General features: G+C 47.0%; 1 protein-coding gene across 5 annotated transcripts in view; it reads right to left on the bottom strand.

Moving 5' to 3' along the window:
- Positions 1–10: 10 nt before the first annotated feature.
- Positions 11–16633, bottom strand: part of ANKDD1A (ankyrin repeat and death domain containing 1A) — an 18229-nt gene continuing 1606 nt past the window's right edge. The window contains exons 2-15 of one of the 5 annotated variants that reach the window (XM_026073727.1): positions 12766–12869; positions 12011–12109; positions 11307–11405; positions 10688–10792; positions 9746–9844; positions 9221–9319; positions 7955–8053; positions 7062–7160; positions 6451–6549; positions 5402–5500; positions 4125–4220; positions 2465–2666; positions 1596–1727; positions 11–1240 (exon numbers count right to left, since the gene is read on the bottom strand). In XM_026073727.1, the coding sequence (XP_025929512.1) occupies positions 1179–1240; positions 1596–1727; positions 2465–2666; positions 4125–4220; positions 5402–5500; positions 6451–6549; positions 7062–7160; positions 7955–8053; positions 9221–9319; positions 9746–9844; positions 10688–10792; positions 11307–11405; positions 12011–12109; positions 12766–12813 (1437 nt within the window). In that variant the 5' untranslated portion in view covers positions 12814–12869 and the 3' untranslated portion in view covers positions 11–1178. Of the gene's footprint in view, positions 1728–2464; positions 2667–4124; positions 4221–5401; positions 5501–6450; positions 6550–7061; positions 7161–7954; positions 8054–9220; positions 9320–9745; positions 9845–10687; positions 10793–11306; positions 11406–11547; positions 11706–12010; positions 12110–12765; positions 12870–15630; positions 15885–16056; positions 16156–16633 lie in introns of those variants that run through there. The other 4 variants (XM_026073709.1, XM_026073717.1, XM_026073702.1 and 1 more) reach the window with 4 other exon arrangements.

Genomic DNA, 16633 nt, shown 5'->3' with positions numbered 1-16633 from the left:
GAAATCCAGAAAGCCAGTACCTTAGGCTTGGATTCATTTCATGCATGGAAAAGCTTTAATTATAATGGTGATAACTTTGCACTGGATTAGCTCCGAGTAAGAATTATGCAATATTACATATAAAGGATGACTAAGATGTAATCTCAAATTTAAAAGTCTGATTTATTGGAATACAGATATTATTTCATCTTGAAACATTGTAAAAAATAAATACAAAACCTTACATGACATTGGTGTTTAAGAAAAAAGTGTGCCCTTGCCAGAGGCTTTATAAATAACAGATGACAGCTTCTTTGAATTGAAACAGTAAAAGACATGTACTTACACAGTGGTCAAGACTACCTGAAGGCTGATACTCTTTAAGTTGACTCTTTATTTTTTTTCCCCCTTAGATGAGTATGCAGCTATGTATGTTCTAAGGTACAGGAGATGGACTCTTCAAAGCCGTTTTCATCATGTTTTTCAAGCTGTAACCTTCTAGGCACTAAAGAATTTGCCTATTTGATTTATAATTAATACACTGACATATGTTAGCTTTTTTCCCAAAAAGTTTCAGAAGAGAGTCTAAACCTTAAAGGTTATCATCTTTAAGGTTCCAAGAAAAACAAATTGGTAGCCTTGATATTTCCAATTGAGTGGAAATAGTGCTGAGAACCACTTCTCTACTAGCACAGGAATTTGTTCAGAAGAAAAGAGTGACGTTACAAACAAATTGTCTAAGGCAGAAGTGATGGACCCCCCCCCCCCAAAAAAAAAAGGTAGGTAAAGAACACTCCTAAAAACAAAGGCTTCCCCCTAATTAACTTATAAAATTAACAATAAATAATTTACATACAAAGATGTAGTGTAAACAAATTACAGCAAAGTAGTGTAATATTTCCTGATACCCAGTCACAGCATGACAAGTGAGGTTTACTCACTTAAGTACTATTACAGTAACCAGAACCTATGCAATAGCAAATAAAATCTCACTTTATATAAAAGTGGCATTAAAGGTTATTAGCATCTGCTGATGATCTTGTTTCACACCACAAAGGAAGCAGCAGTGATGCCAACTTTTTATGACACAAGCCCTTAAGTTACAGCTGCCTTCTGGTGAGTAGTAGAGCAAGTGTTTCCCTTGTAGCTCTGTGACAGCTGATGAAGCATCAGGTGAGACCACTAATGCCCTTCAGATGTTACATTGCTATGCATTTCCTTGGAGAAGTGGAGTCTGCATTTGCTTTTTTCCGAATGCTTTCTGTAAAAGAAGAGAGAATGTTCTCAATCCTAAGGGATGGGGTATGTCCTGATAACACTGGCTAATAGTGCTGTATGTTTTCTATAGGATGATCCTCAGTTCTGTTTACCAGTGGTTTACCTTCTCTAGGCACACGTCCTGCTGCATAGAGAGTAAAAGCTGGGTAGGATGTGTTAGTTTATTTGTCAAAATAAAAGGAAGAGAAAGAAACTACATATGTAAGATTAGCAAGCCAGGCAGTAGCTTCCAGCTTGTGTGAATTGGCTGTGCTTGATTTTCCTCAGTGCATGTTTGTATAACAAGGAATTCAGATAGTGCTCAGTGTGTATTAGCTGAAGGAAGACAAAAGTATTACCTGCTAAATCTCTTCTTCCAATCCCCACAAGACCTTCATATAATCCCTTGATTGGATTTTCTCCTGCCATGATCACACCATGAAGCCAAATAAGCAACATCCGATGGCCATGTTCCCTGTAACTTTTCATACCTGGCAAAATTAATTCACAAATGAAATCCCGTACTTTACAGCACACAGTCCTGACTTGAGCCGATTTCTAAATTGGTGGCTTTGGACTCCCTTCCTCTTTGGAATTTACTGGGTGGCTCTGAAGTACAATTTGGCTTAATCTCCTGGTCRTGGTCTGATCACTAGCGTAATATTTGACTTAACGGAGCAGGCCACAGATGAGCTGGGCTTGTCATACATTTTATGGCAATATAGAATTTTTGCCTTCAGAGCATAGCCTAACCCTCCCTGCATTGCACAAACTACAGCATTCCCTACTGTAACCAAACCAGCAGTGATCTGCTTCCAAAACTAAGAATCCTGCTTTTACTAACATGTTACATTCTAATGGGGGCTCTATTGCCTTCTTGGTTCAGCTCCCTAAAGGAAAAAGAACAGCAAGTTTCTCTCTTGTCCTAAAGGGCAAGAAGTTTTTTCATTTGATTTCTGTAGCAAGGACTCACAGATCCGGCACCACCTCAAAAGCAGCGAGCAATAGACTGCTACCCCTGTGCTTGAACTGTGTGCTCTCCTCCAAAACAAATTCGAGGGAGTAGATACCTCCGTGTTCATCAAATAAATAGAGCATTTCAACCTAATCTTCTGGTTGTCGTAGATGAACCAACTGGTTTCCTTCATGTTTTCCTAGTACTGCAGACTTATCTCCTAGAAACACAGTCCAAATGAAGGAAGGAAAATACCTGGGCTGTGGTTTATACCTGTCCATTGTTGTTCAATGGCTCTAATGTGCGCATCAGTGAATTTCCAGTAATGTGCCAGCTTCTTCCATTCACCAGGTTTGAGGTATTTAGTAGCTAATCTCCACATTACTGAGCGAATGTGCTGCGTTTCCAGCCTGTGATCTTGCTTAAAGGTCAAGTGTTTTGCTACCCAGGAGTCGGAGTCGCTGTTTAGATTGTCCTGCAAAGTCAGAACACGAGTTTCAGTGTGGGACACTGGAGCATTGCTCTGTTATCACTGGGCCTTTTGTGGGAGGAGAAGATGCAACCTGGTGTGTCTTGTTGCTTTGGGACAGTAACTGAGCTGTCCTGCTAGCAGTGAGATGCTGAGCTGCATCTTGTTCTCATGTTAATCTACAGTCGGTTTGCTGTGTTTCATTTGCTGACAGCCGCACTGAGGTGTGCACTAGTGTCAACCCCATCGCACTTCCTGCACTAAGACCTGCACATGCCCTCTGGTATTGGCAAAGCTTTTGAATGTGCCTGCCATCTCCCACATCCTCCGCTCTGCAGGTCCCTGTAAGTTCATCCTGGCACATCACATTTCTTTTTCTTCTTGTTTCACCCTGTTCTAATCACATATGTTAACAAATACTGTTAATAACAGCTTTGCTGCGCAAGTCCATGTGGATCACAATTTGCATTTCTACAGTGCCTTTTATCTGGGGCTTGCGGGCACAATCATAAATCTCCTTGCTCCCCTGGGACACAGGCACGCGCTTGTGTTCTTTACACGCAAGACTGCAAAGAAGCTAAATGACTTTGCCTAAGGCTGCGTGGGCAGCCTGCGAAGGACCTGGTACAGAACATCGCTTCTGAAGCTGCGCCTATGCCACGGGCCATCCTCCTTCCCCCCTCCAGAGCGTCATCTTTCCTTGTGTGGGAAGATGCACTCACTGGGTCTAACGAAGAGGTGAGGGATGTGGCATTGGCTGCACTTTTAACACACCCTCTGCTCAAACTGCTTTAGGCACAGGCTCGGGGTAGGTATGGTTTCAGATGAGGGATGGGGCTGACCAGCTGTGCCCTGCACACAGGGCCAGGGGAGGAGAGAGACACTGGCATGCCACACCGGGAAAAGGCAGGAGGTAAACTCTCAGCTGGGGGGAAGTTTCAGAGGGAGGTTGGCTGTATGAATCCAGCAAGAACCGACTGCTCTGCTAGGGAGAGGTAAGGAGATCTGTGGGCAGGCCAGGTGCCTCCTTTCCATGGGGAATAAAGCACCACTGTTGAAACTCTCAAAGGCCCATACACGTTTGGTGACCTTGGGCCGATCATTTTCCTGCACTGTGCTTCAGTTTCTCCTTCCCAAAAAAGGAAACAATGATCCTACTTTCTCTACTATAGGGCTTTGGTTGAACTGCCAAAGTGTTTTTGAAAATCCCTGCTCCCTTCAGCACAGCCTGGGGCTTTTAATAATGGAGGCTTTTATTAAAATAAGGAAAGTCTTAAGTAGAGCTGGCRGTTGGCATGGCGAGGGCTTTTGGTTTTCTTAAATAAGGTGAGGAAGTTGAGGCCAGGCAGTCACAGGATGTCCTGCATTTATTTCCCCTTCAACAGTTGGCAATGTAGAGTCTTAACGGAGAGGATAAAGCTACATCTGCCCTGGAAAATACAGAGGGTGGTGTAAACTGCTCACCTTTTCCCATTTGTAAAACCGATCGGCTTTGATGATCATGTCCGCCAAGTTGATGTGATTGCCTCGGGCAGCGACGTCCAAAGATGTTTTTCCTTGCTGAAATTAYAGAAGGGGGAAAATAAGCTGAAAAAGGCTTTGCATGCTCAGAAGGTACAATCTCCATGCCCACCGGGCAGTCTTTAACGTGTTTTCTTAATGCTTAGGTAAGGCAGAGCAAGCARGCAGCATGGCCTCTTGAGCAATGCACCCAGCTGGGATGTAGGACACCAAGCATTAGCTTGGATGTGACCTAGCGTCAAGCTACTGCATGCGGGGCGTGAGGAGTTGTGCAGACAGGCTGCAGAGTCTGGATGACACCTGCCCTGTTGCCACGGGGGAGCTGTGAGGCTGGCAGCAGCGGCTGATAACACGTCCTGTAAGCCACACCGGATTGCAGCGTGCCCAGCAACATGGGTGCGGCATTCAAAGGACCAGCTCAGCGCTTCCATCCCAGGCATTTTATAGCCTTTCGCGCAGCGGATTTGCTGACACAGATGAAGCTGAACTGATTTATGCAACCTCATTAATTTTATAGGATCCACAAATGCCTGATTAGAAATGGTCTCCTAGGTGACAGCACGGGCTGGTGGGACTACGAAAATGTAACGACGCTCCCTACACAAACATGATTTTGGATGAAGTGAGCGTGTGTGAGTGGGGTGGGCTGTAGGAGTGTCAAAGCACATAGTAGAAAGGAACAAGATCTGAAAGAGGCATGAAGGCAAGCRAGCCGGCCCAGCCATGAGGTACGCCAGGGAGAGGGACTCCCCTTCAGCGTTTCCCTGCACACACACGAACTGCCAGGCTGCTACTGTTGATTCACTTTGAAGCCAAAGCCCTGGACACTGGTGGTCAGAATTATACCAGCCAGATACTTTTAACCCACTAAAACATTTACACTGTCGTCCCTGGGATACAGTGTTTATTATCACTCCAGAAGATCTTTGATATTAATGTGCACAATGGTACAAGTAGAAGTATAGCAGGAACTGGAACAACTCTGAGAGGAACGTTTATTCTTTGTGTGAACTGTTTTCTACCTTCCTAAGAACCAGTCACTTCCTCCCTGGAAAACACAAAAAATAATCTACTCAGCAGTGTTTTAAGGCCTTACGCCCTGAAAATATCCAAATTTTAATATTATTACTAGTTTTCCTTGAAAATTAAGAAAAACAATGACAAAGACCATCCATATTTTTCTTCCATACCGCCACAATTCAACCCACAATGACATTTACCTTGTCTGTTAGCTTCAGATTAACTCCTGCAATGAGAATCATCTCAGCAATGTCCTGCCTGCCATGCTCTGCAGCGATGTGGAGCGAAGTCTGCTGCCTCTGCGAAGACGGAAGAAAGGACTAAATTTCAGAGAGGGAAAGCATGAGGCTGGAAGGAAGGGATGGAGCAGTAGCAGGAGGAAGCACTGGAAGAACTGTGTCAGCTCTGCCCTCCTTTCCCCTCCACCCCTTTTTACATGGAGGTGAATGCCCTCCTACCTTGAACTGGGGCTGGAATTCCAAGGGCTGAGCAGACCTGGTCTGTCCCTGTCCCAGCACTGGCACTGGGAAACCTCCATGGTAACATTTCAGTCTGAAGAAGGAACCTATTCAGTTCTGTAAAGCTCCCTGGAGCCACTTACAGGAATGTATTAATTCCCTTTATTTAAACAATTTCTGTAGGCAGATAGTTCAGCCAAGGGAGGAAAGGCCTGTGCCAATTCTTTGTTTTGCGGACACAGGACCTGCTTAAAGTATGCACTGTAATGCATATGCACCTTGGGATTTCTTAATGGAAAAATTCCAATCAAACACAAAATGTGGCAATTTTGTGGTAGCATCAGGAGAGATGTCACTACAAGAACGAATGTCAACCGAAACACAATTAAGTTACCCATTCGTTAGCAAAGCCCCTCATTCACCAAACTACAGTTTGGCGAGAGAATCAGCTCCCTCCAGGTTTGCTTCCCCTTCTCAGTGCCCCAGACATTTTGCAGATTATCTTCTGGCCTGAAATTTCTCCCATATACAGCTGGGAGGCGAGAGTCTGACTGTGCAAGGAGATTGTGCAAGGTCCCAGGGACACAGTGCAGTGCACGTGCTGAGCGCTATCAGGTGATTACCTCACTCCAACACTCAGAACCGTTACACAGGTTTCATGCCTCCTAAGTTGCACTTCCAGGTTTTCCCCATTTTAAAGCAGTCTTCTTTACTCTTGTCCCCAAGGTGACCAAAGCCTCCATGAAACGGGTTCACATACCAAAGGTAAAGGACAGGAGCTACAGCCTTACGTTATCTGGAATGTCAAGGTCACACTCTGCATCAATGAAGATCTTCACCATGGCTGGGAAGTTCTGTAGCACTGCAATGTGAGTAGCCGATGCATTTTGCTGTGGAAAGAAGACACTGGCATACAAGATGGAAAAGGCACTGAGGTCCATCGGTTGGTCAAATACAGCATTTGGGGTTCAAACATCCTCTGAGGACAGAGAGGCTTGACTGAGGCCTTTTGTTTCGGTGAGAACAATGCCACAGAGGGCTACGCAAGAGGATGAAGGACCAGCTGATGAGCAGGCTAATGCCTGCATACTCTAGCAGGCTAATGCTTACGTACTCTTGTGCCCTGCTCCTTTCCCCTCAACAGTGCTGGCTGCTAAAACAGTTCAGGATCTTTGCACCTGCCTTGTCCTTAAGAGCTTAGCTCATGGCACCAAACGGACTGTGCTTTGCGCAGCCTGCCTAAAATACGGCAGCTGCCAGCTTGGACTGGAAGGAGGCCTGGCAATACTGCCCACAAGCACAGAGCACCACAGCAGCACTGGTCCTTGCTCTGCACTCCTGAACAGCTCCACAAACTGGCCTTGTCTCTTTATACGCGATGAGAACACTGAATGGGACTTACATAATTAACAGCATCTGCRTGGATTCCTGCACCCATGAGGACCCTGGCTATCTCCTCATAGCCGTGCAGAGCTGCGTAATGCAGGCAGTTCATCTTCTTCTGAGAGGCACATCAAAAGAGATGGGTGTTAGTCAGGGTGCCTTTTTAAACGAAGGACTGTTGCCACCCTCTGGTCTCTTCCTGTTTCCCCTCAGGAGCTGCAGGTGTTACAGACTATCCACAGAGATCTCCTGCTTCCCTCCTGCAAGAGCCCCGTGCCCCAGTACTGAAAAATTCATAGGGACTGTCTCCACAGCCAAACTGGTCCCAGAGTGGTTTCACATGCCGCTTGTCTGCGCAAAACCTCGTGTTCTTTTCTCAGGATTCCCTGACCTCTTTCTGATGTGCTGGCACCACATGGCTTTACCCTACAACGGGTGCCCACCCTGGGCAGCCACAGGTCTGGACCCAGATCCACAAGGCAAATCCACAACGCCCACTGAGTTAGTGAGAGTTGGCTGCTCAAACGCCTGTATGGCTTGAGCCTTGGAGGGCTCCCTGGGGAAGAGTTATACTGCAGTGAAGCGGCAGCAGGAGCCTGACAAGAGAGAAAGGGAATAGAGTGCCATGCTGGCTCCAACTTTCGTAAGCAAGGTCTGAAACCAAGACCTTCTACAGATGCCCTGCCATGGTGGCAACAGAAATGCAAAGGAATCTAAAAAGTGTGACTAGCCTCTGGGTCCAAGAGGCTCTCGCTGGAGACTTAGTGATTTGACTCAGGGCTCCTCCACGCTAACATTATGTCAGACGACAGCTAGAAGCTAACCCTGGATGCCTGGAGCACAGGCTCTGCAGGTGCTGCAGTCATGCTATGGAAGAGTGGCTGGAAACGGAATCACCTCCAAAGAGCTCACCTGGGTTTGGGCATTGACATCAGCACCTGCCTCCAAGAGCAGCTTCACACAGGCACTATGTCCCCCCTCAGCAGCCAGGTGCAGAGCTGTTAGTCCTTCCTGGAACAAGGCAGGATGAGAGAGGCAAAAGAGGAGACAAGCAGCGATTCTGTACACAAGGTCAAGACAGAGTAGTGGAACAAGCAAGCCCCTCGCCTATCTTCCAAATCCATGATGTTTTAAAATACCAGTTCTGAGGGCCAGCGATGTCTTACTCCCATTAATTGATAGAAAAAAAGGAAGCAGCTATCTGCCAYCAATGTATCAGAGTCCTGCTCTATCCTTATTCCACTGGAAACTGCTGGCCCATGGGCCACACAACAGACACTATGTTCATTATCCTTTCTTCCCTTGAACCCATTTGCAAACAACAGGAATTTCACATGAACACTGGATACAAACCATTTCCCCTGAGTAGCTCAGAGCCACAGGCAAAACTGGCAACCCAAGGCCCTGGACCACTGGTTCTCCYTTCTGAGGGCCTCAGCTAATTTCTTTACAAGAACACAGAAACCACCAGAATTCCCAAGTGAATTAATCTGGTTTTATTATTGCTTCTTGCACAGAGGGCAGCTGTTCTGGAGGAGCCAAACACTACCAGAGTTGCCACATAAGACTGTTTTCCTTTTCTTTCAGATSTTATCAGAATCAAATATACTTTGCAAAGACAGCAATCAAATAAGACTAAAAAAATTGCTGATAAACTTAATTGGGAGTGTGCCCTGGAATACATAAAGGCTTTACTGAACCAATATTTGCTCTCTAAGTCATTAAGTATGTTCCAGCCATAGAATTTTCCAAAGTGGGTCTATCAAAGAGAGAGGATCTCAAACAGAAGGGCCATATGTTCAGTGCCTARGTCAATACTATAAAGCACAGTGAGGTTTAGTTTAGAACACCCTCAATAACAATTTAGGCACTTGAATGTACAAAGGTCAGGGAGAAAAAAGGGAGATAATTGAGCGATAAGGCAGGTCAGCAGGTACAGCAGGAAAAAAAATGAGACACTTCAGAATTGGATACTGGTCCAAGAAAGATGTTGCCTTTAACTGATACTCTGCAAATGTGCCCTGCTTTTACATGTGCACGTTTTAGATAAAATCAGCTATCTTCAAAACTTGTCTCATCAACACTGACCATTCAGCCTGATGACTATGGCAGAAGAGCATTTCTAAAAAGGAAAAGGGTAAAATTTATGTGGTTTTCATCTGATTTAAATGTACTTACTAAGTTCTTTTCATCAAGGTCCACTCCAATGTCTAAAATCTTCTGCAGCACAGAGAGATGTCCATTTTTAGCAGCTAAATGCAATGCTGTATTCTCTTCCTGAAAGCAAACATAATTTCATACATACATACATATATATCACAGGACTGAGTATTCAGACACAGTATCTTTGCACAGAGTATATCCAGGGTGACTGAAAAGGAGATTGTAACCAGTAGCAAGAATCAAACAGTTTTCTAACAGGAGTAGCAGGAAGGCAAGAAACCTGGCTATCTTAAACCGAAACAAGGTCCACCAGGTTCGCTGTGTACGCTGTCTAAAAAGTCCTGGACAGAAATCCAGCATGGACTGAGATGCAAATGGCTTGCAAGTAGATGGGGAAGAAAATCCCTGGCATACCACAACCACAGTGACAGCTGCTCGCAACCTGCTTCCACTGGCCTCATTTGGTGTCCTGTTCCCTGACACTCACATCCTCTAATCCTTGGACTTTCCCTTACTTTCAGTGTGGTTTTATGCCCATACCTTGTCTTTAGCGCTGTGAGAACAACCCAGTCGAATTAGGAACTCCACCACCTCCAGCTGCCCATACTCTGCAGCCAGGTGAAACGCTGTCCTCTCTGCCTTTGAAAGGAAGTAGAAAGAAATACAGTCCAAGAAAGGCTTAGAAGATCACTTCACCTGCTGCCAGCAATACAATAATGCCTTGGGCGATAACTCAGTTGCACAGTGAGCTTAGTGTCCACAGGGGGAAACAAAGTGCTGCACTTCAAAGACAGTTATCCAAAGCACCAGCAGTAAACTTTTATTCTGCTTTAGATTTGGGATGATCCTAACAAAACAACCTGAACAGAACAACCCACTGGTGCTAACAACTCCAAACACTTTGATCTCACCAAGCACTGGAAAGGAAAAGATCTTTTCAATGTTTGTTTCATACAAGGAGAGGATAATAAAAGCTTATCAAGAGCAATTAAGGATAAAATACAGAATTAAGATCTGAGACCCTACTTATCAAGTGAGTCAGAAATTCTTTTGGGGAAAGACAGATCTCCTGTTGCTTCATTTAACCCCTGAGCAGCAGGGCAAGGATCACTGTAGGAATTGTAGTGGCCAGCAGGAGGAAAAGTGTGTGTGCCAGGTCCTGCGGGTTTCTACGCTGTCTTCAGCAATGGATCAGCTGATGCTGGAACATGCTGGGAGATGGTTACTGGCAGTTATTACTTACACCACACCCTGGGGCATCAGCTACAAGAGAGAAGGACAATGAAGCTCCTGAATCTGTTCTCCAACAGCCTATGTCAGGAATCCCCGGCTGCCAAAGCGTGGGATACCCTTGGCACTTTGTAATACCGTCTGACTCTGAGGCTCAGCCACACTCTTCCCAAGGTGAAGGGGAACATTTGTGCCAAGCTCAGTGGAGCAAGATCAGACCTCGTGAAACAAACCAGTGTGGAGCTTTCCTACCTTGTCTGTCTCATCCACACACATGTCCTCCAGGTCTTCCATGATGAACTCCATCACCCGGATGTGTCCCCTCTGAGCTGCGCAGTGAAGCAGGTTCCTGCCATTCTGGAGAGGAGACAAAGGACTATTTGCTTAACAAGTTCAAGACTGCAGGACACAATTTTTTCTTTTAACAACTTTACTGTTAGCAAAGACCCATCTGATACTTCCCTGAAGCTCCAGGGCTAAGCTAATTTGTGTTGCAAACAGCAAGTTGTGACTCCAAAATACTGGTGCTCCTTTTCTAACCAAGGTTCATTTGTGAATACAGGCACTGCTGATTTATTAAATCCATTTCCCATTTCTGTAGCACCTTCCACCTCAGCACTGCACAAATGTGAGCTGAGAAAGCCTTGTGCATCTCTACAGCTACAATTATTACAGCTGCTTTAGGAATAAGTCCAGGCCCAAAGGTGAAGATGACTTCACCCGAGGTCACAGCATCCAGCAGAAGTGCAGATGGCAGCCCCACAGCAGATGCTGTCACGTGCCATTACCTTAGCTCACAGGTAAGCCGTCCTCTCTCTCCCTGTCACTCTCCGGCTCTGCCTGATGGAGCCGCACAGGGAGACTCTCTCACCTTATTGACACAGTCAATCTTGGCCCCGGCATTGACAAGGATCTGCAGGACACGGAGGTGGCCGAACCAGGCAGACAGGAGAAGCGCATTCATCCCAAACTGGGCAAAAGGGAAGAGAGATGCTTTTAGCTAAACTGCTGATCACCATCATGCCCACCCTGGAGGGAAGCTGCCCCTCTAGCTTCGGGAAGTTTCCCAGATGTTTCTATTTCTCTTTTTGGCCCACTCTTTCTCCAGTTACCATTATTCCTGCCAGATGGTCTCAGCAACTGAGCAGACCTGCCTCTTGACTGCCGCTTCCTAGTCAATGATGTGTATTAGCCTGGTTGTTGGGAGGGGGAAAAGGAACTTGCTGGCTGCCACTCTCTCCAGCAAGCCCCATCAGCATGACCAGAGGAAGCTGAGTGTCCCGGTGATACAGAGAAAACCTCCCAGATTCTCCCAGCCATATTTCCTGGTCACTGGGCATTCAGGGAAAAAGGCCAAATGAGAGAGTACGCCACATCCTGAAATCAGGCTTACTCCCAAAAGACACTGCACCTCTCTCAGCAGGGAGGCCACAGCTTCCCAAGCATTGCAATGCCTCATGCCACCCACTTGGACTAAGGTGCAGTCTGTAACTGCCGGCCCAGGATCCAGTCCCCCAGCACTCCCCAAGCACAGAACACATTTGTGGGGCACACAAGGAAGATTTGCCTTCATACACTGTCTTCATCATCCACTGGGGCATCATGGTCCAGGAGCAGTCGCACAGCTTCCTCATTCCCTGCTCCCGCAGCCCAGTGCAGGGCAGTTCGGTCTATCTGAAAGGGAAGGAAGGAGAGAAGCAAGGCTAATGTATGTGGAGCGCGTGTGGGTATCCACTGGCCTTGCTGCAGGCCAAAATCCCCTTTGCCATCCATGGAGCCAGAATTTCCTGCACTGTGCAGGGTTCCTCTGGCCATAGCTCCCTCTCGCCTTGCTCAGCTACCTGGCAGAAAGTAACCTCCACCGTTCACCTTCTGCTTAGAAACTACAGTGATGGACTACAATGACAGCACAGGAATGAGATGTATCATTGCCCAGGGATGGATGGAATAAAACAGTAAGGATCACTGCAAACCCATGTTCCCAGGAACCTACTGGCCAACATACGGAGATCTGCAACAGGAATTGAGTCAGTCCCACAGCCTTGGCATGCAGAGGCAGCAAAATCAAAGCCTTTCATTGCAGCCGTGTATATCTGACACGCTCGTTCCAAGAGGAACCATAAATTATCATCCTTCCTCAGTGTCTGCAACTTTCCAGTCTGGCCAGGATGCCAGTGCTATGGGTTTCAGCATGCTGTCAAACTGCTCACTTGCCACAGGACCTATCTTAAAGCTTTGGCCAACTGAGCAGCTAATGAGGGGAGTAGTGTTATGGAGCTGCAGTTCAGAAACACGCCCGCAGCTTGGAGGTGGGAATACCCAGGACTTACATTGTTTTTGGCTTTGATGTCGACCCCTTTCTTGATGAGCTCCTCCATCCTGGCCGTGTCATTACGCTTTGCCGCATCATGGAACTCCTTCTCTGAGTGAAGCACTGCAGCAAAGGCAGAGAGCTGGCATTAAAACGGTGCTGCCAAGGAGCACAAAGCAGCACGCCCCAACAAATCTTCCCTTCGGCTCGCTGACCCCCGTAGCCTCAAGGAAGACTGCACAAGGACTTCTCCCAGCAAGAATCGCAGGCCTACAGGGGTTGRTGTGCTTACTGGACCCATCCTCTCCCACCACCTCCCCTTCCCTAAGCACCCCTGCGACACATCAGTGCTCTCCCAGTCCTACCAGCTCCTTCTCTAATTCAGTGTCTCCTCTGTTTGCGTGRATTTGTTCTAGCCCTGAAGCCTTTTGATCTGCTAGGTCTGGCCTCCTGTGAGGYCCAGAGCTGGTGTGAGGACTCAGGCCAATGACACAGACCCTTTTCTCCCRCTTTAGATCCTGCTGCTCTCCAAAGAGGCCTTCCTCTACACACAGCCCTGCTGTCCCAACCAAACGGGAACAACCCTTCCACAGCATCCTGAATCATCCAGGCAGCACAGAACTGCTAGTCTGGCCTGGGATTAGTGTAGTATCTTTTAATGGACTGTGGCTGCTTTGTGCACGATTTACTACAAATAGCAGCATTTGTCCTGCGCAACTAGGCACAAACTGAGAGGTTTTACCCTCCACATTGGGCCTTGCCCTGGCAATCTTCTCCTTGATCGAACAAACCTTTCTGTCAAGCAGAAAGAGCAAGGCTGGGCTTCTGGGCCTGCTGCAGCCTRACAGGGAGGCTCTGAAGGTTTTTGGCAAGGCTGGTGCCAGTCTTTGTTGCACTCAGTCTCTGCCCTAAGGCTCTGGAGAATTCTTTTGAGAAGTGCCTGAGTCAGTCCCGCAGCCCGTCACATCTCACTGGGGAGCTGGCTTTGACGCTCTGCCCTTTTCCACTTTTCTGTTCTTGAGATCGTATTGCAGAGAAGTTCTGCAGAYAGCAAAGATCTTGGCTGCGGTTCAAGGGCAGCAGAGGCTCAGTGCAAGTCTAGTTTGTCTGTTCTCCCCCAGTAAAGATGCTGTGGCAGTTCTGGGGCCAGGCTTTCTGAGCTGAACACAGGTTCCCTGCAAATCAAAGGGTCCACGCTGCAGACTCCCTGCCCACATTTAACACACTAATAGATTTTTTTTCTGAATAGATAAGATCTGGCCTCAGGTTTCACCAGTTCCATTTCCAGATTGTTCCCACAAGGGTTTAACCCCTCACATAGCACATTTTCCACTGCAGTCATGAGGATGTTGCAGTTTTCATCCCCTTTTCTCCCATGTACTTTTCCCCCCCTCTCTCTCCTACTCTGTTTCAGTAAGAAGAGAAAGAAGAGGCAGGAATAGGAAGGAGTGGTGTCTGCCCTGTGGAGGTAAGATGTTCCTGGGAATGTCTGTGTAGCGCAGGAGATGCAACATCCCAGGCAATCCCTTAAACTGATCTCTGGCTTCTCCCTATGCAAGATGGCATGTGTACACAAGGCAGGGCAGCACCAGGGAGAGATTCTGGCCAAAGTCCAGAAAACCGTATCATCACGGAGCAAGGAGATACACCCAGACTAATGAGCCTGGGCAGAGCAACTTCTCTGGGTGACAAAGCCACTTTTAGTACACAAACTAACCTGTGGAGGCTCAGATCTCAGATTGCTGCATTGCTTTATCTTGCAGAACATCCCTAGCAGTAAATTGATTTTTCATACACATTTGCATCAACCCAGTCTGTTCAGGTTTTAACCCACACTTCAGTCTATACATGGTTCTTTAATCACACATCTTTGTTGCTTACATTCATCCTAACTTTCAAAACCTTGTCTTTATGAGCACTTCCTGACTCATTATGGGATTGTCCAGGATTGTCACCCTCTGGGAGCACAACCATCTTCTATATTTTGTTCTGTGTTTACCACAAAGGTGTCCCAGTGCTGACTGAGACCCTGGGCAGTACTGAGTGCAGCTGAATAAAGGCAATCTCATTTCTGTAGACTATCACTTAGGGTCTTTTGAGGAAAATACAGAGAAATTTTTATGACTCTTGCAATAGAGTGTGAAAAGGATCCTCTCAGCTGAACAGCTACACGAGCTGGAAACCAAACCCAAGCTCACACAGCCAGTGCAGAACATCAGCAAGTTGCTTCTGCTTGGGAAAAGCAATCCCCATACAGCACCGCTCTCCACAGGTTGCCATAACCTGGTTATCATAAGAGCCACAACAAGGCTGCCTTCCTTGATCAAAAATCAGCCCTCTGAAGACCAGAAGGAAGTGCTGGCCTAAGCAGGGAAGGGTTTGCTCAGATATATGTGCTGCACAAGTGAACTCTGAGGAAGCTGAAAGGCAAGTGATGCCAGGAGAGGTTCTCAGCTGTATAAATCAGTGTAATTCCACTGACTTCACTGCTGATCTCCATAAGGATAAGCCTTTGCCTTAGCATTATCCGATGCACAATCCACTTGTGAGCATCCTATATTAATTCTGTGTGGCTGCAAACATGCAATGACTTCATTAACACTGAGAAAACATCAACTAGACGCTTACCACATGCGATACAAAAGGCAAAAAACCACATTATTGTTCCCGCTTCACAGTGCTGAGGAGCTAAACAAGAGACTTGCTGTGTAAACAGCACTACCAACGTCTCTCTGGAGGGAGCAGGAGGGCTTTCCTGCTGGGGACTCCCGGGGTGGTAGGCGTGTAACATCACCCTCCAATTTTCTCACCGCCCGTTTCTCCTGTTTCCAGGAAAAAATCTATAGCCAAAATCTATAATCACAAATAAAACAGGTCTTAATACCAGACAGGATTTTTCAAGAGTGCTGGACCTGCTGCTTCACTGAAGGCAGTAGGATTTGGTTTCTGTAGCAATAAAGCAGAATTTTCCGTGCTGCATGCTGAGCCCCCACTCTGTTCTGGCTGGGTACGTTAACGGGACTGCATTTTCACACCGCACAGACGCCTCATTGGGTGGAAATACCAGGAGAACTTGGAAAAACAAGCGGAATTCATGTGGATTATTGATACCAATGGCTACACACAGGCTACCTCCTTGCAAACGCTTATCTCAGCTTGATGGGGAAAAACTCTGCTATGCTTCAGGTAAGCAAACATCCAGTGACACACTCTCAAGGTGACAGAAAATCACTTTATGAATGTACAAAGCATCGGCTGACTGGTCAAGAGAAGTCAAATCGTCACTTGATTTATTTATTCTTTCCTCTACCTGCTCTACTGCACCGTCAAGACGCAGTAACAAATCTTTCATCGCCGAGGCTATAGTAGCCGCAATTTCTTTATTTTCAGCAGCAAACGGGAAACAATTTGGTGGTCTCAGCTCCTTGGCGTCCGCGCTAGCAAGACTAGCGCTGTGAAGGTAAACGCGTTCCTGGTCACGGCGCGCAGCCGTCCCTATGTACCTATTTCAGGACATATCTAGGGGCTTTTCCCACCCTTTTGAGCCCAGGTTTGAAGGCGTTCTGCGCCTCACGGTACCCAATATGAACGCCGTTATCCCAGACGGTGCTGCAGATTATTTTAATGATTTACCAGCAGTGCGACGAGGCAGGGCATTACGCGAGGGATTTTAAAAAGCGGCGAAGGCATCGCAGGCGCAGAAACGGGGTAAAATCGCCCAAAGCCGCGCGGCACCGACGAGCCGGGCCGGGCGCCGCGGGGAAACGGGGCTAAAGCCGCAGGAACGGGAGGCAGCGGCGCTACCCGCAGCACCTCGGGGCACGCGCTGGTATTTCTGAAAGGATTTTGGGGGCGTTTGGTTAAAGCAGGCCGGGGAGGGGGGGGTA

This window comes from Apteryx rowi, unplaced genomic scaffold (assembly GCF_003343035.1).
Source record: "Apteryx rowi isolate R43461 unplaced genomic scaffold, aptRow1 scaffold_11, whole genome shotgun sequence".
Classification (NCBI taxonomy): domain Eukaryota; kingdom Metazoa; phylum Chordata; class Aves; order Apterygiformes; family Apterygidae; genus Apteryx; species Apteryx rowi.
This window is presented reverse-complemented; position numbering and strand designations above follow the sequence as displayed.